The 15,434-nt window shown below is 42.7% G+C and overlaps 1 protein-coding gene across 1 annotated transcript in view; it reads right to left on the bottom strand.

Annotated features, from left to right (window-relative positions):
* Positions 1-717: 717 nt before the first annotated feature.
* Positions 718-15,434, bottom strand: part of LOC104127570 (cytosolic phospholipase A2 beta) — a 29,813-nt gene continuing 15,096 nt past the window's right edge. Inside the window, 12 exon segments of the mRNA XM_009640251.2 lie at positions 718-1,250; positions 4,578-4,764; positions 5,284-5,403; positions 5,406-5,464; positions 8,466-8,651; positions 9,251-9,355; positions 10,528-10,665; positions 11,724-11,841; positions 12,683-12,905; positions 13,169-13,305; positions 14,299-14,434; positions 15,341-15,378. Coding sequence (XP_009638546.1) covers positions 1,006-1,250; positions 4,578-4,764; positions 5,284-5,403; positions 5,406-5,464; positions 8,466-8,651; positions 9,251-9,355; positions 10,528-10,665; positions 11,724-11,841; positions 12,683-12,905; positions 13,169-13,305; positions 14,299-14,434; positions 15,341-15,378 — 1,692 coding nt within the window. The 3' untranslated portion in view covers positions 718-1,005.

The raw sequence follows: 15,434 nt of genomic DNA, 5'->3' as shown, positions 1-15,434 counted from the left end.
GGGAAAAAAATCTTCTGGGCGTGAAAATACAATGGCTATGCACTCTGTTTGTGAGTTATGTTATCCTACATTCAGTTTATGTACGTAAAGAACACCAGCTTATGTCTTGGTCATGATTATTAAAATAAATGTACTTGAGTCTATGGTAATTATTCCCCTCTAGTTTCTGGTATCAAAAGCTTGTTTCGGGCTCTTGACATTTTAACATATAAAGGCACTACCCATATAAATCAATGTAATCACTCATGCCTTATGCAGAATTTTTCCTCCAGCCAACACTCAAAAGAACCACATTCACTCTCTGCAGCTAATGTCCTCTCTCCTTGAAATGTAACTGCCCCCCTCGTGGCAGTCTGGAGCAGCAGTTCTGTGCCAAACTCTTACAGGGGAATGGAAAAAAGGAGTAATTTCTAAATCAGCAAGGGGAATTGGCCAGACAGAATGCAATTGTCCACGTTGCAGTTTCGCCGTTGTTCACAGATATATATATATATATATATGACTCTTTGGCCTGACTTCAAAGCTGAGCCCACCAATTCAGTGCAAATTCTAGTTGCTCAGCCTGCCTGAAAATCTGGACATTTCTGAATGCAAATGGCCAGGACTTGGTTTGTAACAAAGCATTGAAAAGACACCAACAATGGGCTCAGGAATGAGGGGACAGGCACGTATAGAGAACTACCACCATCACCACCACCCTATTCTATAACACTGGGGAGATCCTGGGAGGTCTCTGCTAACCAGGACCCTAACTTCTTAATAAGTAAGACCACAGTGTGAGGCTCTTGTGGTCTGAAAACTTGGGGGAAGGAAATTAAATAAACCCTTTTGAAAGCTAGGAACTTAAGCAAGGCAAGTTGAGAAATGTACAGGTTTCCTCAGTTTCCTGCAAATAATGAACACTGTGATGTGTTGTAATGTGACTGTGATGTTATAAAGTGACTGTGATATGTTGTAATGTGACTGTCATAGCCTTCAGTGGGAAACAGTGTGCAAAAATGCAGCTTAGGGGTATCCAGCTCCAGAGTGGCTGGGGAAATTCCCAGTCCTGACTCTTCTTCTCCGTTCTACGGCACTATGGATTGCCTGGAGGAGCAGGTCTTTGTTATTGAGGATGTTGTATTTGCTCAGGTTCACGAGTTTGTCGAAATTTTCAGAGGAGTAGATTAGCCTAGTGAGGTAATAGGGTGAGAAGTTGTTGTCCAGATTTACTTTGCCTTCTTCCATCTCTGAGAGACCGCGCTTTACCCCTGCAGAGAAAGACAAAAGCCGCCACAGTGAGCTGAATATGGAGCACAAAGCACATGGTGTTGGAGGGGACTGATCTGCTTGGCAGAACCCACTGTTAGAAACAGCCTCCAGGAAAGATTGCACACAGACACACACAGACACACACACAGACACACACACACAGACACACACACACACACACACACACACCCACCCCCCCTCAGGCTTGAAAGAGCCATTCCTGGTCAGCTTCCCCAGCTGCTCCTCCTTCCCCCTCATGCTAAAGCTCAGACCTGGAGATCCCTCAGCAGGCTGCTTCCCCCCCCGTCCTGCACCTGCATACAGTCATTCCTGGGCAGCGTGCCCCTAGGTCCATGTCCTTTCCCAAACCCTGTAACTCTCAGAGAAGCCACACGCCTGGAACACCTTTCAAAAGCCATGATCGGACCTTGATTAGCAGTGATGAGAGCGCATCTGCCAGCGAGAGCGAGTGGACAACCTAGTACACACGAGGAGGCCTTCTGATGCCCACCAGGCAGGACTGCCTGTTGCAGAGTGCAGAGGGAACAGAGTGTCCCACTTCAGCCTCTCACCCTTCAACTCAGTCCCGGGTTAACCCAGCCTCTTGGAGTTGCTAACATCCATCCTCCCTGTTAAGTCAATCTTTTTGCTTAAAAGGACACCCTAATGACCTCTGCCAGGGACTGCAGGAGCCTCATATTTATGCCTCTACAAAATGTTTAGACTTACATTTTTTCTCTGGTTTTTTACCTATCTCCTTGCACTCTGAACCAAATATGCCCAAACCACAAATGTACTGTGAGATGACTGTCCGTGCAGCCACCAACGGACTTCTGAGATATTCCTTAGGATGTCTACCAGAACCACATGAAAATGACACCTGAATTTTCCTTGAGACAAAGCAGGTTTTAGTCTAACCTAGTGGTTCCTGGGCAGTGTGATCTCAGGGCGCTGGGCACAGGCTGTCACTAGAAGCGGCTGTATTAAAAATGTCCACGTTTTGCTTCACTGAGCCTCCCAATATTCAGAGAGTCGCATTATCTGTGCTATCCACATCCACACACAGCTGCCTCTGCCTCAAGCACACAGAAGCACAGCCCGTGGTTGCACTGTAAACAGGCACTTCACAAGCTGATTCTCTTTTCCAGAAGTTAAATAGTTAAAAGAAAGAAAAATAAGAACCCACATTCCACAAGGTGTCTCTCAACCATCTAGAAATGAAAAGCTCCACTGTTAAACCTGAAATACACGAAAGCAGGCTGCCAAGGCCCCTCCTCTCCGCAACCACCCACACTGAGTCACTGGCTGTCAGCTTGACCGATGAATCACTGGCTGCTCAGAGACATGCAGGTGAGCGTCACAGCTCACGAATTTGGGCCTGGAGCACTGAGAAGCTGCAGCAGCTGCTTCGCTCTGCATAATCTCAGCTGTCTTTCATTCAGAGAGACCCTGAAAGACTCACCTGCTTTACCTGCCTGCCACCGCTCAGTGGCCGTACCTCACTGCGCACTGCCATTTGGATCACCTCCAGCCTCCACCTAACTTGTTCCCTCTACTGGGTATCTCCTCTCCTCATCCACACAGTTTCTACATGTGATTTTATTGGTGTATCTCTTACTGAGCATTGGTGAAGGTCATAGCAGAAAAGGAGCTTTACTTATCCTGTTTTGCTGCTCTTCATAACCTTCCCCAAATGTTCCCTCCAGAGACATCCATTTTGTTGTGGTCCCAGTATCACAATATAATTTTGGGTAAAGCTGCAAGAAGGGTGAATGCTCTATCTGCTGTCTTGAGCATTCCCCATGGCCTGATAACTCAAAAGGTAGCATGTGAGATGCTTCAGGGTTCCAGCACAGAGGAAGGTCTCAGGTTAAGGCAGTCAGACAGCAGAGGCACCGACAAGATGCTGCCTGTCTGATTTTTGCAGAGTATCCCACAAGCTGTTGGAAAAACCTAGTCTATTCTGAGGGTCTCTTGTGCTAACGTGGCCTTTGCTGCTTCATGCCTGCATTCAGAGACAAGACCTGAGGGCAGACCCCGCTGCCCAGGGCCTGCTGGGCCTCCATGCAGAACCAACCCAACTGCATGCATCCCCATAGCAAAGCCACATCTGTTGTTGAATTCTCTGGAGAAAGGGAGGAAGGATATGAGCTGAGTTACCTGGAAAGCTTAGGGTCTTGCTGTCTGTTAATCATGTGCACAGGGCTGCCCTTCTCTGAGAGCTAAGACGGGCTTTCCCTTGTGTACACCACAGCCTAACAGAGCTGCTCCGGCAGCTCTTTCTATTCACTGTCTTTTAGTAAAGGAAGTCACCTCCTTTCTCCCACAATGCTTGTACCAGCACCGTATAATGGCTAGGCCAAGGTAGGATGATCAGTAACTTTTACGCTTCTTACCCTTATGTCAACTAAACATTGCATCCCCTCCACCTCATACCATTTATTTTTCTGAATGTGTTCACAACAGAATTACTTGACCCAGCTGTTAGCAGCCACATGCCCGTTCCTTCTGCTCTGACTCTTGGGCCACAAACATCATTCTTATTATTGCTGGAGGGACTTGCTAATTCTCTATATCTAGATGGTGGTTGTCACAAAGGCATGAAAGTATGGGAGAAGCAACCAGTGCCCAGACTGCTTGCTTACTGCTAGGTCTTAAATTGATAGGGGGAAGGCGAGGGAAGAAGCAGTTGGCAGATGCGCTCGGTCTCTTCTAGATCGAGAAAGAATTCTGGCCCTACTTTTTCCCCCAACATCCTACCATTGCAAGCGCTGCCTTCTCTAGTATGCCTTGCAGCATGAGTTGTGGCTTAAAGCCTTGCTCTGTCCTGTGTCTTACTCAACATCACTGAGCATGCTGTGGTTTTGCTAACCTGTCTCTCGAGCAGTACGTGGAGGTTAATCAGTAGATACATGGACCTGCTTCAGCTACCTCTGTCGCATCACGGTTTACTGGATGAGAGAGACAATTTCACTCTGTATATGGGGAACATAATCCCAGTTTTGGTGAGAAGGTTAACATGACTAGGCTGACAGGAAAAGAGTGGACACCTCCTTCTCCTCTGCCATGGTGGAAACTCACGTACTTTGAGCTGAATGCAGTAACTGAAACCTGGCCTGACAGATGAGCGGGCATGCTCATTCACAGCCCAATGGAAGAGGCAAATATACATTTATGACCACGATAGGTAGGAGACAGGATGGCCTCATACAAAGGCTGTGCCCTTGCTGAAAATTATTGCTACAAAGGACAAATAAGATCCGTGCTGTGGAAAGACAAACGGCCTGAATTCAACTAGAAAGTATAGTTTTGTTGACTGAACTTACCAGGCTCCTTGAATTCCTTAAAGGTGTCATCCACTAGGGGAAAATGGATTACTATGGGTGCTCTGGGGTCCTCTGCATCCGAAAACACGTAACATTCCTTTGGGTTCTTCTCTTCTTCTTTACTTAGCTCCACTTTGGGGAATGGGATTTTCTGTATCTTGCAATATTTGTATGTCATCTCTAATTGCTGTGGACACAGAATGTCATTGCCTTAAAGCTAATGCTAAGACACGAATCATGTTTACCGAGGTATCATAGAAATACTATGGCAACTTAATTCAGTCCCTAGAATCACTTTGCAATGAATGTGTAGTCCAAAGTAGCTACAGTATAACCCTACTTTCTGACACCACTCACCACAAGTCAGAAGATGTTTATCACCCGATAACATTTTGTACAGCTAGAGGAAATGACAAAAAGCCACGCTTAGAATTTGTCATGAGGACAGACCAGGAGAGATCAAGGCAACCAATTGTCACTACAATTCCCTGAGGATCCTAGGAAGCATATGCTGCAATCCACTACAGAGAAAAGACCCCAACAGTTTCTATAGTTCTGGTCTTGAAGAAAGTTTCTTTACTCCTCCAAGATACGGTGACTGGTTTGCTCTTGATGAAGACTTAGACAGCCACTTACTTAAAAGTTTTAGTAACACAAAAAGAGTTTTACCAGGGCTGCAAGGAGCAGAGCATCTTAACCCTCTCACCTTGAACACATTCCCCAAACCATAATCAAGTGAGATAATGACATCTACATTCCTCTCTGGCTTGAAAAGTCCTGCACCACTGGTGTTGATGAAATAGCCAACATCTATCAGGCAGAGGTGAAAAACATTTTGAATACAGTTAGCGGTGCATTGACAGGAAAGGAGGAATCAATAATTCTGTCTGTGCTACGTGTTGAGGGCAGCTCCTTGGTTGCCCTCGAGACCAGACTCACCTCCCTCCATAACATGAGCCCACAAACGTGGCCTCGGGAGCGCGCCCTCCAAACGGGCACGCACGTCTGGGCACGCCTGGCCTGCTACCACACTCCCCCAGCACCCTCGCCCAGGCAGGCGGCAGGTGAGACACAGATGCTACTGGCCTCACAGTGGCTCTGGGGAGTGATTTTTCACAGAATACAGACTTCAGACGACTTTTTTTTTTTTCCCCCCTAAGGACTGGGAAAAATGCAAACAACAAAAACAATTTCACAGTGTAGAAACAAATCTAACAAATGCAGTAGTGCATCACTGCACTTTTGCACTGCTCTTTTTCTTTTTGCTTTTGCATTCTTGGGATTAGACTCCTCTCCCCGTGTGAAAAATCTGACTTCAACCTGCTTTCAGTGATCTCTCATATAAATTATCTTAGCCATGCTGCAAAAATATACCACATCATGCACGCAGCATCCCCTACCAACAGCTTAAAATATTGCTTGAATTAATTAAACCTCACCTTAACACCAAAAGGAGCCAAAAGGGGATTATACCAACTGGCAAGTTGAGATCTAAAGCCAGTTTCTGACAGGTAGACTCATTTCTCTGCTAGCAACCCCACCAGCCTGCCCTGCCGACAGCAAGTCCGCTGCTGTTCCCCTGGTACCATTTCTAGTCCCATGAAACAAGAAACATTCTGCCATGGTTTGAAATATCAAAATACTGGTTTAAGACTGTTCCTCAAGTTCACTAAATGAGGTAGCAAAGACCATAGCAGACCCCTTGAGCCTTAAATCATTTCTGCTTAGGTATTTTAAGAAACCATTGATCACAGAAATACTGCAGGTAAGTTCCAGCATTTCACTTCTTTTGATCCATGTACCTCCCTGGCCTCATTCTATAGTGTTGATTTAAACCATGCAGAATAACTCTAGCTTGTTCCACAGCCTGGAATGTTTGACAGCAGCTTGAAGTAATAACTCATATTTTTTCCATTCCCTCACTGTCAGGTCTTTACAAAATTATTTGCTTATTTTAGCATTCATGGTTGCTGGGAATTCACAGATTCTGCTGTAATGAGAGGCAGTTGCTTGCAGTCCCTCACAGAAGAAACAGTTTGTACTTTTTAGTTTTATTTGGCCTGCTGAATATTTTTAGTTGAAATTCCATTACCCCCGTTTTTCTTATCAAGGAGATGGAACTGTGCAGCATTTATTCATGGCTGGATATGTGAACTAGAAGTAGGCGTTTCCTCGGGAGAGCCTCTTCTTCCATCCCACACCCAAAATGGCACTTTAAAGAAGTCCTGCCCCAGGAATTCCCTTGGAAGAATGAACCCTACTGTAAACACATCACACTAATTCCAAGCTACGAGTTCTCAAATTTTTCACCATGAAAATTAGGTTTTTCACATGGCATTTAAAGCCTTGGTTTAACGTGTCAGATAACCTGAGCTGCAGGGAAGCCTTTAAAACACAGCTATATTCTGGAGACTTCACCTACCACGAGACTATCATTTCTGCTCACAGACCTGGCATCTCCTCTTGTTCCTAGAGATGGATCTATACCCGGTTTTAGCTTGGTCTCATGCAGGCAGCCGAAAGAGGATAAAAAAAATCTGCTAATTTTTCCCACTCCAGACTTCCAGTTTCCCTTCTCCCACTCCAGACTTCATGCTTTCCACTTACTTTACTTTATTTGTAGAATATCTACCCTGAGGTAGTGTTTAAGTGTCCCAATGCACTCTTCCTCCAAATTCTCCTTCAAATCTGCTTCTACCCATTTGCCTTTACAAAACTGCTAGTCAGCAAATGTAAGGAAAATGATTTTTTTTTTAAACATTTACTGACTGACAATTTTATCATTCTTCCGCCTTCTTAAGCTACTCGCTTGCTCCTTCTCTCACCCACCCTTCTTATGCTACTTGTTTTCTCCTTCTCTCACTTGTTTTCTTAGAGCAGACCCCTTCAGAAGAGGGACTTTTTGCTTACTGAACATTATGAAAGCACTTAGCACACTGTGGGCTCTGCCTTATTCCACAAAAAAGCTCCACCATCTCTTGCCATTGTCAGCAAACCATGCAGCAATGGCAGCCAGGGACAAAAAGCGTTGTAACTTGCATGAAACAGGGGAAAGAAAACACAAGCTGCCAAAGAGAAGGACTCCGAGGAGGCAGAGAACATGTTTTCTTGCTGAAGTGAGATTAACCTTAATAAAGTGGGGTCCTCCCACACTGCTACCTGCTTACGGAATAAATGAGGATGCTGGGATTACAGGAAGGTTTGTGATGCACAAAACCTCAGCTGCATCACGTTGCTATCATTTCACTGATCATTTCACAGATTTTGCGGTAAAACGACTGTGACTGTTTACTTTGCCTGCCTGCAGAGCACAGGCCAAAGAAAACTGCTGTTCAATTTATACATCAAGTCTACACATTCTATTTGTTTAATTTATACCGTCTAAACCTCCGTGGCTTTAACTTTCTGTTGTTGGATCTTGGCATTTCTGTTTCTGGAGGGTTAAAGAATCGTTTCTTGATGGATAAATCATCAGGCAGAAATACCACACATATGGGCAACCACATGCTTGCAGCCTGTCCTTCCCTTCATCTGATCCACATAATAACCTGCCATTTTATGCTTCCGGTGTACCTTAGTTTCTTGACCTCAAAAGGCTCTACCCTTTCTGAATCTTTTGACTACTGTACCTATCCAAGTGACAAACTTCCTGTAGAAGAGCATGCTTGGACACAAATTACAGATATCTTCAGGAGGTGAAAGAGTGGCCCATGGCCTAGTTTGTTTTAACCTGTTACCCTAAAGAAACAGACACCATGAACATAGTTGCATCTCAGCAGATTTCCAAACCCTGAGAAAATATCTCTAAATGTGAGATTTCCAAAGTCTAAAGAAAAAAATATCTGAGATGTTACCTGCACACTGCAGCTAACTCTTTGTTGCAGTTACCTTTCCATTCAATAAATTTTTTCTGATGGATATAGTCCTTATGAAATTCTAAGCCTCTCAGGAAGTTATGAGACTTTGCCAGTAGTGGACGCTTGGTCATAATGTCCTGAAACATTTCATACAACTTCCCTGACAAACAAGATGGAGGCTCGATGATAGTGACATCATCCTCGGGGGAATGTTTTTCTGAAAAAGAGAAGGAACTGTGAGGAAAAAAAATCAGCCCTCTGTTCTGCTGGGCACCTTTTCTGGCTAGCTGCCCTTGCTGTCTTCCTGTGGGTCCCTCCCCTCCCTGTTTCTTGCAGTCTGCTTGAAAACATATGCACATGACCAATCCCATCTATATAGAGAGATATTTGGTTTTGTTTAAGGCAAGCACACAGCTTTTGTCCTTTACTCTTTCAAATGACACACTGGCTTTGTACTTTTGCCTACAAGTAAAAGCCACCTTTCTTGTTTGCAGTCACGGGAGGAGTAATTTAACAACCCATGAGCAAATTTCAAATGAAAAATGTTTGTAACTAGCATGAAGTGTGCCTCTGGGTTAAAAATAAAATAAAATAAAATAAAATAAAATACAATAAAATACAATAAAATAAAATACAATAAAATAAAAACAACACACAGTGATCATTCTGATACAGGTGAAAATTAACTTGCAGCAATTTAGGGAGAACATGTGAGAGATTAGTCACAAACAGTAGCAATAGTGTATCTTTATTAATCCTCTCCTGAATAGGAAGCACTGTCTGGTCAAAAACAAATACTGATTTTGAAACTCTTACCTATATCTACCACATCTTTGGCCCATCGTTCCCAGAATTCATTTGAATTTGAGGACCAGTACAAGCCATCCAGCAAATTCCTAGTAAAGATGTTTGTCCAAAGACCTGCAAATCAAGCCACACGGGAAAAATACTGCACCATCACGTTAACCACTTTTACAAGTATCCATGCTATGTATTATTGGCCCATGTGAACTGACCCTGTCATGACACAGCTTAAGCAGTAGGTCTCACAGAGTTCAAACATAATGGTATCAGCACTTCAGTGCTCTTTCTCAAGAGATAGCTACACACACTGTGTGTATAGTACAGAGTAACAAAATAAGAGGTATCAGTCACCCAAATTATGTTATAGAGTGTTTACTGTGTACCTCTGAAAGAAAGCAGGCTTTGAAGGCATGGTAAAACCATATAAGCGTAAGACCCTTCTGGAAACTGATTTACTCTTTAGATTTATCTAAGACTCTTTTTTTTTTTCTTTTCAGGCATGTTTTGTTTCTGTGGAGTTCAAATGGTCCAGGATCAAAATAGAATTGGCTCCATATGCGAGTCCACTTTTGGAAAAGAAAGAACTATCCTTTGTCATTAAGCCTCATGCCAGGTACTCACATGAGGAACAAATTCAGTTTCTAGCAGACTTCACAGTGAGAGAAATACAATTTTTGTCTCCACTGGACCCTTGTTTTTCATATCAAAAGCTAAAATTCTGACAAGGATTTAAAATCTGCCCGGGGCTGCTTTTCCCCTTTTCATTGCCTTTAGAGGCAGAAGAACCAGTCAAAGCAGTTGTTGGAGGTTAAAAGGGCTTACGTCATCCTTATGGACAGGGACGATTAGTGACACCATTCTCAACCTACAAAGCTCAGATGGTTCTCACCTTTGTGGGTTGTTCTAGATCAGTTACGTATTATTTTCAGCTCCTTCCAATTCTACCCCAGCAATGCATTGTCTAGAAATACAGTTGATGAAGTTGAAGAGTTGATGACTGGTCAGGGAAGAAAGGCTTATTATTTCCTCAACTTGCCTTCTCTGTTTTCTTGTTTGGTTCAGAAAATGGGAAGGGGAACCATGCTGCAACTTTCCCAAATCTGCCCAGGTTAAAAGGGAGGACAGGAGGAAAGAAGCTTTACAAAGAGCAGAAGTGCACAAAAAGGGGTAAAAAGCCCAACGAATCAAGACCTAGAGCAGACCTGCTGGCAAGGAGTGTTGCACACAGATGTAGCTAGTACCATGCTTTCTACCGTGTTGTGATTAACTATATTGCACTGCTAGGTCACCTTCCAGATAGCAGATCCGAGATTCTGGCAGCTTCTTCACTCGCCTTCCCATGAAGAACTCACTGTCAAAATATTCTGAACGAATGGAGGCTCCGTATTTTGGTATGGACACCTCATAAGGGGAGAACTCCGCCCACTCTACAAAAGAATTGACACATGGCAAGTTCACTGTAATAAAAATAGGAAAACGAAGCCTTCCCCTGTGGACAAAGCTATCCACAAGCCCCATGAATCTTGCTTTGCCTCAGCAGCTCTGTGCTATCCGTAGCTTTGTATTGCAAACTACACTGTTTAGTTCCATACAAACTGAGAGATGATTTGCATACAAAAGGAACTAGCTTTTTCACCTCAGAAAGAGTCTAACGTTAGCTTCAAAAGCTTAGATATGTGTTTCTGTATAAAGATTTTGGGATCCCACTTGCCTCCCTAAATCAAGAGCATCAAATGTGCAACATGCAAATATGATCCAACCTGCAAGGAATGACTGGCATGAAACCTCTACTAACCCAAACTTGTCAGTGTACATGATATAACAAAGCAGCCTGAAGACACGTCAGCTCCAAACCAGAAAGTATCACAGCATGGCATGGCTGTGCAGTTTCCTGACTCAAGCTGTCCTGTACAGGTATTGCAGTAGAACAATAGCTACAAACCTAACCAAATATAAGTACTCAACTGTTTTTTCTTGCCAGTATTTGCTCATTTTAATGCCTTTTGCTGAATGTAGCCTGTGTTGATTTAAAGGGTGTCATATCACACCCATCATAGCAATCATACTCCACTCCATCTTCATACCCTCATCAGTGCAGTATTTAGGGAAGTCACAATTACATTTCACAGCACCTCTACAAACTAAGGAACCATCAAAGCCATTTCGTAGGTGTGGAACTGAGGCAGAAAAAGGTCACGCTTTTGCTTTGCTCACACTCACTCACAATGTCTGTGGCAAAACTAGAACTTCAGCCCAGATCTTCAGAAATGCCCTGTTCGTGCCTGAGGATGTTATCCAGTAGATCTGCTCTTTCTAATCAACATCCAGCAGTTTGCAAAAAAGACAAACATTTTATTGAAAGATGACTACTGAGTCAGGGAGAGCAACTTATGTGTTCCCATTTTATTCTCCACACACATGCACCCTCCCTCCAAATTCTCTTCAGTCCCTACACAGAGTCAGATGAAACTCTAGGAATACTTACCTCTAAATTTGAAAGTACTGAACTTTTCCTCTTTCACATTAAGGACTGCATAGAAAGGCAATGGGTTTTGTCCATGCTCCAATGCCTTGCGCTGGTCTGTGAGTTTGTACTTTCTTGGCTAATCAGAGATATAAAAAAATCACAGTAAATCTCTGGAAGAGTGTAAGGCAAAACCACTGACACAATCTACCTGAGTACAGATAGATAACAGATGTTTTACAACCCGGAAGACTCTGTGAGTCACATTTTTACAAGACACCTCTTCCTTCGTGTTCCTGCTCTTTCCTTGCTGGTTGCCTTTTTGATACCTAGCAACCTCTTCATTACACTGGATATAAGGAAGAAATTCTTTACAACAAAGGTAGTGAAACACTGAAACAGGTTTTCCAGAGGGGTAGTGGAGGCCCCATCCCTGGAAACATTCAAGGTCAGGTTGGACAGGGCTCTGAGCAACCTGATCGAGTTGAAGGTGTCCCTGCTGACTGCAGGGGGGTTGGGCTAGATGACCTCTAAAGGTCCCTTCCAACCCAAAGCATTCTATGATTCTGTGATTCTATGATTCATTAATACCTAAGTGCCTTGATTGCCTGCATCCTACAGATCTTTACTAAGGCTGAAACTAATGTTCACATGAGGACAGATTACTCTAGCTTTGAAGTGTCAAACTAGAATCAGACTTTAAAAGACCTGACTTTTCTGGGGGGATTGCTCAGTTCTTTCTGAAAGTTTCCCTACTGAAGTTGCCAGCTGCTGGGCACCCTAGTACAGAGGCACCTTCAAACCATTACCTGCCCTGGAAAATCCTCGCTACAAGATCCTCTGTCATTATTTACAAATCACACCGGGATGCCTCAGTCACTTTGGATTTGTTCCACACATTACATCATGTCCTCGAAGAATAAAGCTCTAAAGAAAATGAGTGGATGTTTCCCAAACGTGTGGCAGGACCATGTACATACCCGTTCATGTAAGAACATTTCCTGAATGAGTGACCACAGAGTTGTAAAAGATGACACATGTCCTGCTTTTGCCCTTTCAGCGAGTTCCTTGTGATAATACTTCAGATGCTCTATAGACATGAGATCAAACTTGCATTTTGTCACTTGTTCTTTCACTGCCTTAAGTGGCCCCTCCAGACTCTTCTGTGACCAGTCGGCATGCTCATACAGGTCTGCTAGGGTCCTAAGGAACAGAAAGGTGAGAAAATCATCCATTTATTTGGATGGGTCTGGAAAATTACTATATTTACCAACCAATTTCATCAAAGAAGAGACTCAGCAAGCCTAAACTGAAGTTATGATCGAGAGCCAACAGTAATAGCTTTACCAGGGAATTACATTCACTTATTAACAACGTTAAGACTTCAAAAGAGATGGATCTCTCTCACTGCGTGGAAATGCAGTGTCACAGTCATTCTAAATACAAAACTAATTTTCTATACGCACCATGTTGAGCCAGAAGCCCCAGTGAGATAGGTAACACTGTCCAACAGATTTAGCTTCTGAAGAGCTAAGAGGTGGCCAAACATAGCTGACATTGCTCGGAGGCCTCCGCCTGTTGCCATAACAGCTATTACTGGGACCTGTTCAAAACATAAGTATTATCTTCAAAAAGTTACTCACTTGCCTACTTGGAAAAGTCCAGTTACAGCTCTTATAACTTCCTCAGCAGACTCCATTGGTGGACAATGAAAGTAAGTCAACATTCAGCCAGTCTTTACCAGTACCTTCTTTAAATTAACCTCCAGGTATTCAGTGGGTTCCCTTAATCCCAAAGCTTGGATGAGTTTGAATACGCAGTGATTTTGACTTTCCTTCCTCCCCTTGTTCTTTATAATTGGAATTACAATGATTAATAACAGATAATTATATGATTTTATTATAAATAACAAAAAGTGCAATAAATGTATTTAAGAATGGATTCAAGGAAGTCCTGAGAAGAGTTCATAAAAAATATGTTAAGCAAACAAAGTGATTCTTTGGACAGCATCAACAAATATAATTCCAGCAAGAAAATAAATGTTCACTTAAAAATTCACCCTGGATCTTGGCAACAAAACATACTTCAGCTGGAGCTTGTTATAAAATGTGCTTTCGCCACCCTAAAGAATTTTGACTTTTTGTGAAAAGTGTTCTGAAAACAACAACAAAAAAAAAGGTAAGCCTTAAGGGACATTACAATGATTTCATAAATATCTGTGTGAGGTGGATTTCAAATACTCCTGTTTTTCTACTTGGTGTGGGTTGCCTGGCTAGGCTGTGTCTAACACAATGTACCAATGCCTCATATCTTGCTGACCCACTGCATCACACTGTTGGAAACTCTAGCTTTGAAGAGTGGTATATTCCCAAATTCTTGGGAATTTGACCCATTGAAAAGAATGGAGGCACGAATAGCTGAGCTGAAATTTTAGATGAGTATGGGGTGTGCCACACTGAGAATTTCTGTTCTGCTGCCATTATCAGATCAATGGGTTTGTCATCAACATACAAAAACTACTAGAAATTTTGAGGGGAGTTGTGCCAATCCTAATTCAATAGGCCCACATCCCATGCTTGGATTCCAACTCACAGACCTCGTGTCCACGTAGATCTCTTTCCAGATGAAGAGCTCTTTTCAAGGCACTGGCAACCACTCTCTTCCTTTTTTGCAAGAATTCTTGCTCTTCTTGGCACAGATCATACCCTAAGCGCACATCTAGTTTTTCTGTGCTGAAACATAAATAAATCCAGAGGCACAGGATTGGTGTTTAAAATGCATATGGATCTATTTTCAGCAACTGCAGTCTATTAAATATCATAAGAAATCATGATTCATGTTCAGATTTAGAGACAGAAATGCAGCTTCCAGTTGCAAAGAAATCAACTGCCTTGCTTCTACATGGTCTCTTTATTTTCTGGTGTTTCAGTGTAAGTTTTACTGCCAGCTAAGGATAGTAAATATTAAAAAAGAAAGGCTCCTTTTTGTCTTTCAGTAGCTTTGTAAGCTGAATCCTTTCTATTTCTGCTTCATATAATTTCTGAGCAAAAGGTGACTTGAACCTAACAAGGTCTTTCATGGGGATTTGTACCACACATTTATACAGAAACAGAACAATGAAGAACATACTCAAATAATTTTGGTTTATTTGTTGTCTGTCTCATTATTTTACAGCATAACACACCGTCTTCCATAGCTTGTGCTTCTTTCTATTGATATCATCAGAGCCACAAATCTGTTTTCTTAAGGACACCTGTGTGGTTTGAGTAACGCATGGACTCTGGCTGGTTTGCTTATTTGAAATAACCTTTTCCCTCTGCCTTCTTCCCGCTCCTGTGTCCCTTTCGAAGAAGCCTCCAAACTCAGTCTTTGGTTCTTTGACACAAAGGACACTCAGTAACTAAGTTTCTTCACTGTTTGAAATTCTCATAATTTTTTTTTGCACCTTGCCATGACTCTTTTGCCCCAAGGACATTTAACTTTGATCTGTTGTGGTGACTCTTTAATAGTGACTTAACTATTGTTATATTTTGCCCGTAGTCCAGTGCATGCTGTGTATCTAAAAAAAGGATATTCTGTTCTAGAATTCACAGTTCAAAGAGCAATAAAACCTTTAGAGAAAAAAACAGTCCTCTTACCAATCATTTAGTTGGAGATACAACTGCAGTGGCACATTCTGTAAAACAAAGAAATGAGACCAGGAACATGAATGACTGGGAAAAAGAGAAGTTT

The sequence above is a fragment of the Egretta garzetta genome, unplaced genomic scaffold (assembly GCF_000687185.1).
Source record: "Egretta garzetta isolate BGI_Z169 unplaced genomic scaffold, ASM68718v1 scaffold526, whole genome shotgun sequence".
Lineage (NCBI taxonomy): Eukaryota > Metazoa > Chordata > Aves > Pelecaniformes > Ardeidae > Egretta > Egretta garzetta.
The sequence above is the reverse complement of the archived record's forward strand: the minus strand, read 5'-3'. Positions and strand labels throughout refer to the sequence as shown.